Source organism: Raphanus sativus, chromosome 4 (assembly GCF_000801105.2).
Source record: "Raphanus sativus cultivar WK10039 chromosome 4, ASM80110v3, whole genome shotgun sequence".
NCBI classification, from domain to species: Eukaryota; Viridiplantae; Streptophyta; class Magnoliopsida; order Brassicales; family Brassicaceae; genus Raphanus; species Raphanus sativus.
The window spans coordinates 14,588,441-14,604,394 of NC_079514.1; the positions used below are offsets into that span (position 1 = coordinate 14,588,441).

Consider the following 15,954-nt stretch of genomic DNA (forward strand, 5'->3'; position numbering starts at 1 on the left):
CCTCGACAACTTGGGAGATTAAAGATGAATGAGAAAGCCTAGAAACTAGAAGAAAGAGACGACGGTATGGTGGAAGAGAGTTTATCACTTAGGAAGATTCAGGTTTTTTTCTTCCTTAACAGGTTCTTTATAAGCCGAATATTAAATATTCATGTAGGCCTAGGCCTTGTCCGTTTAAACTTTCTCTGGAAACCTACAACTTTCGACTGCAACCGTTCTTTTATGCGTTGTAGCATCTTCCGATCAGTCGCAGCATCAGTTGCAAGTTGCAAAAACAAAAAAGAAAAAAAAAAGATCGCTGTATAATTCAAAGATCAAGCGATTCATACTATGACTAATAAGCCTCAACAAAACAAATAACTTGTGACATTTGATAACAATTGCAAATCGCTATTACAAATTACAATCACAAGTTATTGGGACAGCTGAACAAATAGGGACATTTAGGATACGTAGAAAGAAATATGCTTTCATCATTTTCATATATGAAAACACATCCACTGTAAATATGAAAGCTAAAAATTGTAAGCCTAACATACATAGGTTTCTATGCATCGCAAGATTTTTAAATGGTTTCACCCAATCTTTAATAAACTGTGCTTGTATTTTTATGTCTATTAGATTATCAAAGATTAGAAGGTTCATTTTATACCTTAAATATTGCCATTTGGTATTTATTTATTAAAACTTGTCCATCAAATGGTTTGTTCTATCAAAACTTATTCCACAATATTTAATACATTCAGCCATTAAGTACTTTAGTCTATTTTAACTCTTTTTTTAAACAATGTCTAATTTAACTACGTTCTTTATTGTAGCCTACTACACGCACCACTATACTATTACATTTTGTAGGTTCATAAACAAACCTATGGTGAACAGGTTTCTAGGTGTTATGTTTAGTGGACAAGTTTTGATAGATCAAAACATATTAATAAGTTTTAATAGATAAGTACATGAATACGACCTTTTAAATACCACTTTGTGGATCTCTTCAAGATTTTTGTTTTTAAATTATGTAGAATGAGTGAAAACTTGAAAAATTCTTACTTCCACTTATTTAAGATTTTTTGTTTTGTTTTTTTACGGAATATGATACGAGAAGATTTAAATGGAAAGTGTACTTCTCTACTGCTAAAAACAATATACGTAAGTCGTCTCATTGACCTTTGACCTTGTATCGTCCTGCCCAAGTGCCCACAATGGTTATTCTTGAATTTTTTATTGTACTGAAAATATTGACTTTCTAACAATAGGAAACGACGGATATATCGTACCATTGGTACTTGGTAGCTGTAAATACTGAATGTTTAAATATACATCTGTAGTGACTTGTAACATTGATTTATATATATGCAAGACAACGATGTTCGACTAACCGATCGATGACTTAGTGCCCGTTTACATATAAAATACATATGTAAATGATTCAATTATATATGTGGTTAAGTAATAATTGAAAACAACTGTTGGTGTATATCAGTATATATATTCATTTCTTGTATTACTGCCTTCAGACACATAACAAAGAAAGGTTTCAGACAAGAAGTTTAGAAAAGTGAAGATGAAGTTCGGAAAAGAACTGTCGTCACAAATGGTACCGGAGTGGCAACAAGCTTACATGAGCTACGACTATCTCAAAAACCTTCTCAAAGAAATCATAAAACTCAAAGAAAGAACCAACCGGCCTCCACCATCACATCATGCCGTCTCCGGTGAAGGACTTAGCCGCAAAATGACTCTATACCGAGCTTTTAGTGGTCTTGTCCAAACGCCAGGAAAGAAAAGACAAAGCTCGGGGCAAACCAACCCTTCTCTAAAAACTGACATTGAAGAAGGTAGTGGTTATGCTTGGCCCACTTCTAGTTCAAAACAACTTGACAGTGAATCTATATTGGTCTTTGTTTTATATATATTATTGTAGGGTTTTTATAGTTTCAATGTGAGATTTTTTAACAGGTTATGCTCCGATACTCGTCAACAAAGGAGGTCATGGATTAGAAACTACGTTTTTGATGACGGCAGAGGAAGGAGGAGAATATGAATTGGTGTTTTTCAGGCGTCTCGACGATGAGTTTAATAGAGTTGAGAAATTCTACAAAGAGAAAGTGGAAGAAGTAGTAAATGATGCGATTATGCTTAATAAACAAATGGATGCTCTAATTGCATTCCGAGTTAAGGTTGAGAATCCTGTTGGGTGGGGATGGGAGGAGAGGACGGTGGAGATGAGTCGCTTAGCCTCCGACGTTGCCGCTTCCACTGCTGCCATAGCTGCTTCTACACCCGCTAGAACTGGAACCAGTAAGATTCTTTAAATGCATTTATTTGTTTTGTTTACAACACGCAGAAAATGCCCTTAATTACCCTTGGAATAGCTGATTCAACGAAAATTATGTTACTAAGCTAGTATAATTATTATTGTCTGATAGTAGTATTTATTTGAACGAGGCAAGATGATTGTCGTGAAAGAGAGCAACGTAAATGGAAATGAACTAAATATAAAATGAAAAACAACCTATATTATCATAATATAAGGTGTATATTTAGCAACTTATGACGATGGAAATGGTCCAATTCTAAATTCAATTCCAGTTAAACAAATCCAAAAAGAATCACTCAGTCAAATCTGTATTATAAAACTCTTGCACCGTTAAAAACTAAACGGCGTTAAAGCAAATCCATATATAACTGTTAACCAGAAAAACAGAGTCGGTTTAAACTTCTTTGAGTCTTAAACTTAACCGGAACGTTAATTTTGAAATCGATAGTTATAGTTCTCTCCCGCCTTATGTTGCAGTGAAGCCTAGAGCTCAATCTCGCTTAGAGGCCATACATGAAGGAGGATCCAACAGAGCTGACCAATCCGACGATGTTGAAGATCACGGTGACGCGAGAAGAAGCAGCTTGAGCAAAATGGCAGCTGGAAGGCCATCCCCAATCGAGGTTCTAGACCACATAAAGATCAACAACACTAAGGAAACACCTCGTTCCACCATTAAAGGGGTTCTCCATTCTTCGAACCACGAAGAGATCATATTCAATAGGCATAATCTGAGGGAAGTTGAAGAGAAGCTCAAACTCGCCTTCGTTGAGTTTTACCAGAAGCTTCGTCTCCTCAAGAGCTACAGGTTGCCTTCACGTGTACATGAATGTGTTGAGTTTTGTTGAAAATTTGACTTATTATTTTACTGGAATCGAAACATATATGCAGCTTTCTGAATGTGTTGGCGTTCTCCAAGATTTTGAAGAAGTATGATAAGGTTAGGCTCCGCTTTGGTCATAATAAAAGATTTTTTATTCTAAGGCTGTTGAAAAATATTGAAAGGTGTTTTACGTCATTACATTCACAGATAACTTCGAGAAAAGCTTCAAAGCCTTACATAAAAATGGTTGATAATTCGTATCTTGGAAGCTCAGATGAGGTAAGCTTTGAATGCAATCCAAACTAGAATATTAGCTCTGATTAATCCTCTGTTTTGTTCCTTGTAAGAACCTTCTATTGCTTATCTTATGTCACAGCTTATGAAACTGATACAGCGTGTTGAGGCTACATTCATAAAGCATTTTGCAAATGGTAACAGAAGAAAAGGAATGAACATTTTGAGACCTCAAATGAAAAGAGAAAGACATCGACTTACATTCTCCACAGGTAGAACCAGATACAAAAAAAGATGTTCTGATTTATGTTTTTAATTTATTTTTTCAGTGTGGTGTGTTTATGAGGAATTTTTTTATTTCAGGTTTCTCTGCTGGATGCGTGTTTTCTCTTATAGTAGCTCTTGTCTCAATCATACGCGCCCGGAATATCTTTCAAAAGGACGGCTACGAAGGTTACATGAAAACTATGTTCCCTCTTTATAGGTAAAACTTACTTTGCATGTTCAACAAAATTATTTTATAAGGGTGAAACTTGTTCCTTTAAAAGACTTTTGTTGCTCTTCTTGCAGCTTGTTTGGGTTCATTGTGCTTCACATGACTATGTATGCTATTGATATATACTATTGGAAGCGTTATCGAGTAAACTATGCATTCATATTTGGGTTCAAGCAAGGAACTGAACTTGGTTACAGACAAGTTCTTTTTGTGGGATTTAGCATTGGAGCTTTTGCTTTGCTTTGTGTTCTTGGTAATCTTGACATGCAAGCAAACCCTAGAACCAAAAGTTTCCAAGCAGTAACCGAACTTCTTCCTCTTTTCCTTCTTGGTGTAAGTCTGTAAATCTGAAAAGATCAGTTTTTAATGCTAACTCAGCTGTATAATGGGGCTAAATCTATATGATCTTTGTTTCAGGCTATGTTTGCAGTTTTAATCTTGCCATTAAACATTCTCTACCGCTCAAGCCGCTTCTTCTTCCTGACGTGTCTGTTTCACTGCCTTGCTGCTCCTCTTTACAAGGTAGGTGAAACATAAACTTCAACGCCTTACAAGGTAGTTACTAATGACTGCTCAATGCAGGTAACGTTACCCGATTTCTTCTTAGGAGATCAATTAACTAGTCAAGTACAAGCTCTTCGAAGCATCCAGTTTTATATATGTTACTATGGCTGGGGAGACTTCAAACAAAGGCAAGACACATGCAACGACTGGCAAGAATACAAAATTTTCTTATATATTGTTGCTGTAGTTCCATATCTATCTCGCCTCCTTCAGGTACAAAAAGAAAATTATTCAAAAAATGATCTAACATTGCTCCAGCGTTCGATAGTTTTATGTGTTGTTCTTCTATTCTATTCAGTGCATGCGACGAATGTTTGAGGAAAGAAGCCTAGAGCAAGGATACAACGGAGTCAAATACTTGTTGACAATAATAGCGGTTTGTTTAAGAACAGCTTATGGTTTTGAAACCAATAAGAATCATCAGTTTATCCTCAAAATATTAGCTGGTTCTGCATCAGTTCTTGCTGCTGTTTTCTGTACATACTGGGACTTTGTCCATGACTGGGGACTTCTGAATAGAACATCTAAAAACAGATGGCTTCGTGATAAACTTCTTGTCCCACACAAGAGAGTATACTTCATTGCAATGGTACCTGATCTATATAAAACGTTTAATTATCTTAGAAAAAAGATTATATGTGTTTCGTGAGTTATGTAATCTCCATTATCCACAGCTGATTCTTGAGATTAAATTTGCAGATCTTGAACGTTATGTTGAGGTTCGCATGGTTGCAAACAGTATTAGATTTTGAGTTTAAGTTTCTTCATACTCAGACGGTGCTTGCGGTTGTGGCCTGTCTTGAGATTATTCGTCGTGGTATATGGAATTTCTTCAGGTTACTACTTCACACTTACTTATTTGCTTTTTTTTGTGGATTACCAAGAAACTTTGGTTATAATCATGCTTTTTTTTTACTAACATTTACATTGTTTTTTCTTTTGCACTCTCTATCATGTATTTTTATAATATTTATTTTCTTTTGTTTATTAAAAAAGGCTAGAGAATGAGCACTTGAATAATGTGGGGAAGTACCGAGCTTTCAAGTCAGTTCCACTACCGTTCAGCTACAACGAAGACGATGAAAAAGACGATTAACATGTTTACAGAAGAACGTGAACATTTTCTTATACATAATACATGAAACGAAGTGTGTTTGTAACAAAAATTATTCAATACAAATTGATGGCAGTAATTTATCCCGTATATGGACGTGTGAATGTGATTACTGATTAGTGTTTGTCGAACCGACACAAGTCACAAGTGCCAACTGGAAAACTTCTCCGATCAAAATTGTACGATTTTTTTTGCCAAAATGTGAATATCATATAAATATGAGAAGAGTTTGTAGACTTTACAAAAGGGGGGAAAAACTATGTTAAGTTAACCTTGGCAAAAAATAAACAAGGCCAAGCTAACAGCAAAACTTCCTAGAGATCCTAAGAGTTACTCATGTCTGAGCCATTCTTGCATTAAGTGCTGAAATAGAGCAGTTTTTCTTCTTCCCAGAATTGCATCTCTGATAAATCGATCAATCTTCTTGAAGATAGATTGAAGCGTTTGAGATATACCATCATGAAGCCGCTTGTTTCTCTCAGTCCAAAGGCAGGAGATTGTCGCTTGAGCAGCAACACGCTTAAGGGTTAAGCTACTAATCGAATCATGGTGCTTCATCCATTCTGAGAAGGCCGACCAAGTGTGAAAGCCCCTATAAGAGTAGCCAAGTCGATACAGTACAGCACTCCAAACAGCTTCACTCACTTCGCACCTAAGGAAGAGATGGTCCCTGCACTCATCAACTAAACCACACAGGCAGCAAGAGGATGGAATGTTCATACCCCAGTTTACTAGTCTAGCTCGAAGAGGTAACCGATCTTGGTGAGCCACCCACATTGTGAAAGCGTGACGGGGAATATGGCCTTTGAACCAAATAATCCGAGTCCAGCGCTGCTCTGATGCTCTGTTTCTCACTTGTTCCCAAGTCTTGCTTGTGGAGAACTGCTGCAACTCATTCCCACCCGTCTCCCACACATAAGAATCATCCGTAGCACTTAACGAGGGGAGCGGAATGGTGGTGAGGTGCAGTTGAAGTTCCTCAGCAGCCTGGGATCGTGCGCCTCTTAGGAGCCAACCATCATTGTTGCAAGCATGTGCCACCAGTGACGTTTCTCCAATTTGGAGTTCCCTGGGACCAAGCTCACCAAATCGACCAATCAGAGGCCCAAGGGGTGTCCAATGATCATACCAAAAACTTATCCGATGTCCATTACCCAATTTTGCCTTAAGGAAAGCTGCCGCAAGACCACGTAAGGAGAGAAGACTATGCCATGAAGAGGAAGTAGCTTTTGAAGCATCAAGGGCCCAAAAATTTTCACCTTTAATTCTGTATTCTTTCACCCAAGAAGCCCACAGTGAGTCCTCAGCAGTGTATAACCGCCAGATAAACTTCAGGCAGAGAGTTTTGTTCCAGCGGCTTATGTCTCTGAGCCCCAGCCCTCCCTCTTTCTTTGGGAGAGTGACTGTCTTCCAGGCAATCTTGGCAATGCTTTTCTTTTCTTGAGTTCCGCCCCAAAGAAATTGAGAGCACAGAGCTTCAATCTTTTTGATGCAGTTCTTAGGCAGAATAAAAGCAGAGGTCCAAAAATTAATGGAGCCATAGATAACGGAGGATAAGAGCTGTCTTCTACCTGCAAATGATAGAGCTCTAGCTGACCAGCAGTTGAAGTTTGCAGAGATCTTATCGATGAGGGGTTTATAATCAGGCAGCCTCAACTTCCTATACATCAGAGGGAGGCCGAGGTATCTGATTGGCATGGATCCGATGGTGAAACCCAATCGTGACATCTCCACAGTTTCAGGAGCAGTGAGGCCGGCCACGTAGAGCTCAGTCTTTGCTTTATTCATGCGCAAGCCAGACCAAAGTGCAAAGTCTTCCATTGTCTCAGCAATACATCTCACAGACTCGGTTGTACCATCCGCAAAAATCATCAAGTCATCAACAAAAGATAGATGAGTGACTTGTAGGGCTGAAGTGTTTGGATGATAGCCAATGGATCCATCAAGGTACTTCCTCTGCAGCTGTTGAGAGAACACTTCAAGGACTAAGACAAAGAGATAGGGAGAAAGAGGGTCCCCTTGACGGAGCCCCCTTGTTCCCTTGAAATAGCCACAGGGTTCCCCATTGATGGCAACCGAGAATCGAGTTGTGGTAAGACACTTCTTGTACGATTGGTATCTGTAGCATAGAAAACGAAAATGTAAAGAAAAGTCCACAATAATTTGTCGACGACATCAGTTTATAAAGCACTTTAAAAAGTTCCTAAACCTAATTGCAGTCTAAAGTACCTAATTTTTTTTTTTTTGTCACTGCAGTCTAAAGTACCTAATAATACTTTGTAAAAGTACTTAAAATGATTTTTAAAAATATTATAAGTACATAACAGTTTTGATTGTTAATGAGTAAAACGTGAAAACCCCCTAGTTAGTTATCTTTTGCGGAATATGATTACAGAAAGTCGGTTCCTTGACCATGACCTTGTATCCCACGTCGTGTCCACAATGGTTATCTTTGACTTTCTATAAATATGGGAAGGGGCGGATATTGATTGATTTGTATACTATCAATTAATATAAATTTGCGGTGTGTCGGTGACTAATAAGTCATAACATTGATTTTAAAAATGTAAGACAGCGATATCTATCTATCTTATTAAAACAGAAACATTCTGTTGGACCTAACATTTATTTTGTAAATTTTTAAATTAAATACACCTTTATACTTTATAGTTAAACATACATTAAATCACTAATGTTCCTTTCTTTATACTACTATCCATGTTTCCAAACAATATACCTATTTCTTTATAATACTATCAATGTTTCCAAACAATATACTCCCTCCGTTTCTTAAAGAGTGTCGTTGTGACATTTTTCACACAGATTAAGAAAGTTGTTGAAATATATGTAAATTGTAATTAATTATACATCTTTGACCAATAGTATTTTAGATAAATAAAATTATTTATAAAATCAATGCAGTTTGCAATTAATTTCACCTGAAAGTTAGTATAATTTACATTGTAATTATAAAGTGACACTTTTTGTGTAACAAGAAAATGAGCTTAGAATGACACTTATTATGAAACAGAGGGAGTGCTTATTTCTTTATACTACTATCAATGTTTCCAAACAATATATTTTTTATACTACTATCAATGTTTCCAAATAATACAATAATTAATTTTAGTTATTTTATATCTATCATTTTCTCTTTAAAATTTTGTAGAAACGTCATAATTTCATAAATTGCAAAATAGTGAACTTTAAAATTTCGATTATAAGATTACAAATTATGAAACTATTACAATTTAAATCCAATTAGATTACATATCGGTCATCCATCAGTTCAATCGGTTAATCTCGGGTTTTAGTGATTTTTTAATATGAATATTTTAAAAACATAAATTGAATTGTCAGATCTCCGGATTAACCGGTATAATCACAATTGGGTTGAATTTAAAAATACTGATTTAAATACAAAAATATTTTAAAATACACACTCTTTAAAAATTACCAAAGTATTTGTTAAATTATTAATAAAATTTTTCATCATAAAATATCCCGCGGGTCAAAATCTAGTTATTCCATTAAGCGAAGGACCAGTATCTAGACATGTTCGAGGGTTGATTATGTATTTTACTAAAACAAGTTTTGGTGTGTATACATATTCATTTCCTCTTCAATTGCTTTCAGACACAACAAAAGAAAGGTTTCAGACAAGAAGGATGAAGTTCGGAAAAGAATTGTCGTCACAAATGGTACCGGAGTGGCAACAAGCTTACATGAGCTACGATTATCTCAAAAAACTTCTCAAAGAAATAATCAAACTCAAACTCAGAACCAACCCTCATCCTCATCCTCCTCCACATCAAGCCGTTTCCGGTAAAGGACTTAGCCGCAAGATGACACTATACCGAGCTTTTAGCGGGCTTGTTCAAACGCAAGGAAGAAAAAGACAAAGTTCGGGGCAAATCAACCCTTCTCTAGAAACTGACATTGAAGAAGGTAATGTTTGTTTGACAATGAATCTACATTTCCCATGTCTTTTATACATTTATTGTAGGGTTTTAAAGAAAACTTCAATGTGAGATATTCTTAACAGGTAATGCACCGATACTCGTCAACAGAACGAGTAATGGATTAGAAACTATGTTTTTGATGACGGCAGAGGAAGGAGGAGAATATGAATTGATCTTTTTCAGGCGACTCGATGATGAGTTTAATAGAATTGAGAAATTCTATAAAGAGAAAATAGAAGAAGTAATGAATGATGCGATTATGCTTAACAAGCAAATGGATGCTCTAATTGCATTCCGAGTTAAGGTTGAGAATCCTATTGGGTGGGGATGGGAAGAACGGACGGTGGAGATGACTCGCTTGGCCTCCGATGTTGCTACTTCCACGGCTGCGATTGCTGCTTCTACACCCTCTAAAACTCGAACCGGTAAGATCATTTAACCGCAGTTAATTTTTACTCCATCGCGGAGTAATTACGTATGATTCTTGAAATAACGAATATAGTTTCATAAAGTCCGTTATATCAATCATTACTTAATATTTCTTTGAACGAGGCAAAGTCCGTGTTGAACTAAAGACGAAATAGTAAATAATAAAACTTAGGGCATGTTCTTGCAATAAACATGACCTTAGATTTATATTTTATAAATATTTCTTTTAACGCGGCAAGTCAGTGTGAACTAAAGACAAAAAAAATCTATCATATACGGGCAAGTCAGAGTAACATTTAGATTTATCTCTAATAACAGCTTATAACGTTAAATCGAATCAAATCCTTTGACCAGAAAAAAAAAAGAGCTTATAACGTAGGAATCGGTCGCAAACATACAATTTTCTTTGACAACAAATAAACAATAATTAAAGCTATACAATTACAAATTCAATTTCCAGTTAAACAGGTCTAACAAAGAATTAATCAACTAAATCAGAATATCTATCTATCTTATTAAAATTGAAGTACACTTATAAACGAACCTTTATCAATTAAAAAAACATAAAACATATCTAAATTGATTCCCAAGACAATTAATGTAAAAATATAAACTTAAAATAAGTATTTACTAACATGATAAAAACAATTAATGTCATATTGATTTAAGTAACAACCATAAAATCATGACAAAAATAGTTGAGATATATTAACTATATTATTAATATAGATGACAAAACAACTACCTAAATCGATTTAGGTATCCATTTACTAAATTAACAATACAATATTATTTTAAATAATTTTATTATTTATTAGTAACAAATAAAAGTAGAAACCATATAAGAGAATCATTTATATAATATATAAATAAAATATAATTAATAATGTAAATATATTATTTTATGTAAATTTTCATACAAATATTAATCCAATATAAACTCAATATGATAAATATTGAAGAGTATAATATATATAGCACCAAATTTTAGATAGTATATAATTATTTTATCAAACATTAATATTTTGATCTGTAAAATATAAATGTAGATTCATGTGGTTGCACAAACCATATTTTGAAAATATGGGTGATATAATTGATGGTTCAAAAGATAAAATAAAATTAATCGGTATAAACTATAAATGAGTGTGTTTAGAAATATTATGTTAAACAATTATTTAATACGGATAAATTTTAAAAAATTATATTATCAGTTATACAAAATAAATATTTATTTTTAAAAATAAAAATAAACACCCATGCGGATGTGCAGCTAGTTATAAGATATATTTGGATTTGAAACTACACAAAAGTTTCAAATTTATCAATACTTAATTACCCATTTTTGAAACTCATTCTGAATTGCACCCTTTAAATCTAACGGATCTAAAGCAAAAAAAAATCATATAAATTATTAACCAAAAAACAAAGTTGGTTTAAATTTGATGTATAAGTAAACCGATTTATTATTTCGGTCTCAACGTAAACCGATATGTATTATATCTCTCTCGCGTTATTGGAGCTAAAGCTCGCATGGAGCCGATACATGAAGGAGGCTCCAGCAGAGCTGATCAATCCGAAGATCACGGTGACGAGAGAAGGAGCAGCTTGAGCAAAGTGGCAGCTGGGAGGCCAGCCCCTATCGAGGTCCTAGATCACATAAAGATCAACAACACTAAGGAGACGCCTAGGTCCACCATTAAAGGCGTTATCCATTCCTCGAACCATGAGGAGATCAAATTCACTAGGCGTAATCTGAAGGAAGTGGAAGAGAAGCTCAAAGTCGCTTTCGTCCAGTTTTACCAAAAGCTTCGTCTCCTCAAGAGCTACAGGTTGGAATTTTACGTGTGCATGAATGAATATGTTGAACTTTTTTATATATTAATCACTGGAATCAAAACATATATGCAGCTTTCTGAATGTGTTGGCGTTCTCCAAGATTTTGAAGAAGTATGATAAGGTTAAGGATTGGCCATAATAGAGATATTTTAATTTAAGGTTTCTTACAAAATTAAGGATATGTTTACGAGTAAAATGTGTTTGACGTAACAGATAACTTCAAGAAACGCTTCGAAGCCTTATATGAAAATGGTTGACAATTCGTATCTCGGAAGCTCAGATGAGGTACGCTTTGAGGTCGATCCAAACTAGAGTTTTGGTTCTGTCTTATACTTGTATTGATTTCTCTTGCTTCTCTTATATCGCAGCTAATGAAACTGATACAGCGTGTTGAAGCTACATTCATAAAGCATTTCGCAAATGGTAACAGACGAAAAGGAATGAAAAATTTGAGACCTCTAATGAAAAGAGAGAGACATCGACTCACATTCTTCACTGGTAGAATCATATAAAAATATATAATACCATCCTCTGCTTCTTCCATGTTTTTATAAATGTTTTTTCTTGTCAATTTATGAGAGATTTGTTTTCTTAGGTTTCTCTGCTGGATGCATGTTTTCTCTTATAGTGGCTCTTGTAGCCATCATACGCGCCCGGAATATTTTTCAGGAGGAAGGCTACAAAGATTACATGAATAGTGTGTTCCCTCTTTATAGGTCAAAAACTTACTTTGTCTCTTCAACAAAATTGTTTTATAAGTTGAAACTTGTCTCTTTACAAGTTTTTTTCTGTTGTTCTTGCAGCTTGTTTGGGTTCATTGTGCTTCACATGACTATGTACGCTATTGATATATACTATTGGAAGCGTTATCGAGTAAATTATGCATTCATATTTGGGTTCAAGCAAGGAACTGAACTTGACTACCGACAAGTTCTATTTGTGGGTTTTAGCCTTGGAACGTTTGCGTTGCTTTGTGTTCTTGGTAATCTTGACATGCAAGCAGACCCTAGAACCAAAAGTTACCAAGCACTAACCGAACTTCTTCCTCTCTTCCTTCTTGGTGTAAGTTCGCGAATCCAAAAAAAAAAAGTCAGTTATTATATGATGATACTAACTATATATGATGTTTGTGTTTAGGCTATGCTTTTAGTTTTAGTCTTGCCGTTCAACATTCTCTACCGTTCTAGTCGCTTCTTCTTCCTCACGTGTTTGTTTCACTTCCTTGCTGCTCCTCTTTACAAGGTGAAACATAAACTCTAACTGCTTATCGATCTTGATATAATATCAAATCGTTACTAATGCCACCTTCTAAATACAGGTGACGTTGCCCGATTTCTTCTTAGGAGATCAATTAACTAGCCAAGTACAAGCTCTTCGAAGCATCCAATTCTATATATGCCACTATGGATGGGGAGACTTCAAACAAAGACAAAACACTTGTGGACGCTCAGAAGTCTACAACATCTTCATATACGTTGTTGCTGTAATACCATATCTATCTCGCCTCCTTCAGGTACATAAAGTTTCTTTAAAACAAAGATATAATCAACATTGTTCCAGCCAATGATAGTTTTATTGATTTAGTGCATACGCCGAATGTTTGAGGAAAGAAGTCTAGAGCAAGGATATAACGGAGTCAAATACTTGTTAACAATATTAGCGGTTTGCTTAAGAACAGCTTATGGTTTTGACAAGAACAAGAATCATAAATTTATTCTCAAAGTACTGGCTGGTTCTGCCTCAGTTCTTGCTGCTGTTTTCTGTACATACTGGGACTTTGTCTATGACTGGGGACTTCTCAATAGGACGTCCAAAAACAGATGGCTTCGAGATAAACTTCTTGTCCCACACAAGAGAGTATACTTCATCGCAATGGTACGTGACTACGTGAGCGATTTAAAACACTTTAATGATATTTAAAAAGTGTGTGTTCGATTATGTGATATCTCAATTCTCCATTGAAATTAAAACCTGCAGATCTTGAACGTTGTGTTGAGATTTGCATGGTTGCAAACTGTATTGGATTTTGAAATTAAGTTTCTTCACACTCAAACGGTGCTTATGGTTGTGGCCTGTCTTGAGATCATTCGCCGTGGGATATGGAATTTCTTCAGGTTAATTACTACTTCATACTTACTTCTTCTTTTAACAATTTCTACCTTGGTTGTAAGAAATTTTAATTTTTTTTTCATTTTAAACAGGCTAGAGAATGAGCATTTGAATAATGTGGGGAAGTACCGAGCTTTCAAGTCAGTTCCATTACCGTTCAGCTACGACGAAGATGACGACAAGGACGACTAACATGTATGCAAAAAAAAAAGTCAACTGACATTTAGTTATACATGTTGAACATACAAAATTAAGTTTTTCTAACGAAAATTACTATTGTTTATACAAAACCGAAGCAAGTGTCGAAACACTTGTGATAGCAATGCAGTGCTACGGTTAGTTGGTCTCTTGTGATACTTTTATTAAAAAAGTTTTTAACAAAAATTTTTTTCATAAATGGAGAGCCTTTTTCTAAATAATTTTTTCAAAATATTTTGGAGACTCTAGTTCAATGTTTCATTTGAATTTCTTCGGGACCACCCCTGGTGATACTCCCATGAGCTTATCAGTTTAATATTTGGTACTTGGGTAACGGGCCTATAATTGACAGTAATTCAATTTTGTTGTAGACAATGCAGAGAGCTTCCTATCTGGACTTTTAAGAATCGCTTATATTTTAGGGTCAATTTGCTTAATATTCATAGCAACACCATATATGAAAAATATAGTCATGCATAAAAAGCTGTGTCAATTTGATACAAAACTCGACAACGCTCTCATTTTCCGCGAGTGAGAGATAATTAACACAACACTATATATCATACTATACTATATTTGTCCAATATATAGTACAGAACAATTATTTTATAATACCAACGATTATGAAGAGAATGAAGAAAATAAAAAGGTTGAAAAAGATGAAGGGTTTGTAGAGAGTACACTATACCCTAAACCTATACTATATACCCTAAACCCAAAACTGAAACCCAAACCATATACACTAAACCCTAAACCCAAACTATATACCCTAAACCCAAACCCTAAACCCAAACCGTATACCCAAATACTAAACCCTAAACCCAAACAATATACCCTAAACCCAAATCCTAAATCCTAAACCCAAACCATAAACCCAAATCATATACCCTAAACCCAAACCCTAAACCATAAACCATAAACCCAAATTCTGAACCCTAAACCCAAACTCTAAACCCAAACTATATACCCAAACTATATACTTTAAACCCAAACCCTAATCCTAAACCCTAAACCCTAAACCCAAACCTTTATCCATTTCATGACTATACTATACATATTATGGTATGGAATACTCGACAGTCTCACAAACTTTGGATATATGAAATTCTCTAAAATTTTCTTAGAGTTGAGAGATGATGAGTGGCGACAGTGTTGGAGAACAAAACAGTGTAACTGATCAAGTAGTGAGTAAGAAGAATCAAGAGGCAGAGAATGATATATAAATTACAAAAGAAGAGAAAAAGAAAGTTATCAGACTATACTGTAATTTAAAATAGTATGGATTCAAAATTGCGATTATGAAATATTATATAAAATTTATAAAATATATGTTTGTTTTGAAAATTTTAAAACATATTATGTGTAGAAAAAAAACTTATTTTTATCATATAAACAACAAAATTATACAATTGTTTTTACAGAAATTGAAACCAATTAAAAATTGAAGGGGAAACCATATTTATAAAAAAAAAAGAAAAAAAAAAGAAAACCCCATTCAAGAGCAATATAGCAAATATTTCACAAATATCATAGCCTATGCTTTGCTATGTACATATGTTTCATTTAAATCCTATAATGTATATGTGATCAAATTTCCCTATGTTTTACACCACTGTATGGACCGAGTCAACCCACAAATTATAAAGTTCAACATTTAATTTAAAGAAACTTTTTAAAATTAATCAAAGTGTATGCATGTGTCGAGGCTATGTGCCACGTACATGTAACTTTTTAAAAAATGTGATAGAAAGTCCAGGCATGTCTTGAACGTGGTGCTGAGATTTGCGCGGATGCAGACGTGCGAGATCTTTTCCAAATAGGGTCAATTTTTACACACAACGGTGATTGCCTTCGTTGCAAGTCTTG

The 15,954-nt window shown here is 34.8% G+C and overlaps 2 protein-coding genes across 2 annotated transcripts; both read left to right on the top strand.

Annotated features, from left to right (window-relative positions):
• The first annotated feature begins 1,509 nt into the window (after positions 1–1,509).
• On the top strand, positions 1,510–5,641 carry LOC108849332 (phosphate transporter PHO1 homolog 2-like). Its single transcript, XM_018622877.2, has 13 exons — positions 1,510–1,838; positions 1,960–2,301; positions 2,798–3,128; positions 3,212–3,260; positions 3,351–3,422; positions 3,520–3,649; positions 3,741–3,861; positions 3,948–4,206; positions 4,291–4,395; positions 4,456–4,650; positions 4,736–5,026; positions 5,137–5,273; positions 5,434–5,641. Exons 1-13 carry the CDS (start codon positions 1,565–1,567, stop codon positions 5,531–5,533), a joined length of 2,406 nt encoding a protein of 801 aa, XP_018478379.2. The 5' UTR covers positions 1,510–1,564; the 3' UTR covers positions 5,534–5,641.
• A 3,507-nt stretch (positions 5,642–9,148) lies between these two features.
• Positions 9,149–14,324, top strand: LOC108849331 (phosphate transporter PHO1 homolog 2-like). The gene is made up of 13 exons (XM_018622876.2): positions 9,149–9,499; positions 9,597–9,938; positions 11,471–11,774; positions 11,854–11,902; positions 11,995–12,066; positions 12,150–12,279; positions 12,377–12,497; positions 12,585–12,843; positions 12,919–13,023; positions 13,100–13,294; positions 13,366–13,656; positions 13,759–13,895; positions 13,983–14,324. The coding sequence occupies exons 1-13, from the start codon at positions 9,220–9,222 to the stop codon at positions 14,080–14,082; spliced, it is 2,385 nt and encodes a 794-aa protein (XP_018478378.1). The 5' UTR covers positions 9,149–9,219; the 3' UTR covers positions 14,083–14,324.
• Positions 14,325–15,954: the final 1,630 nt, after the last annotated feature.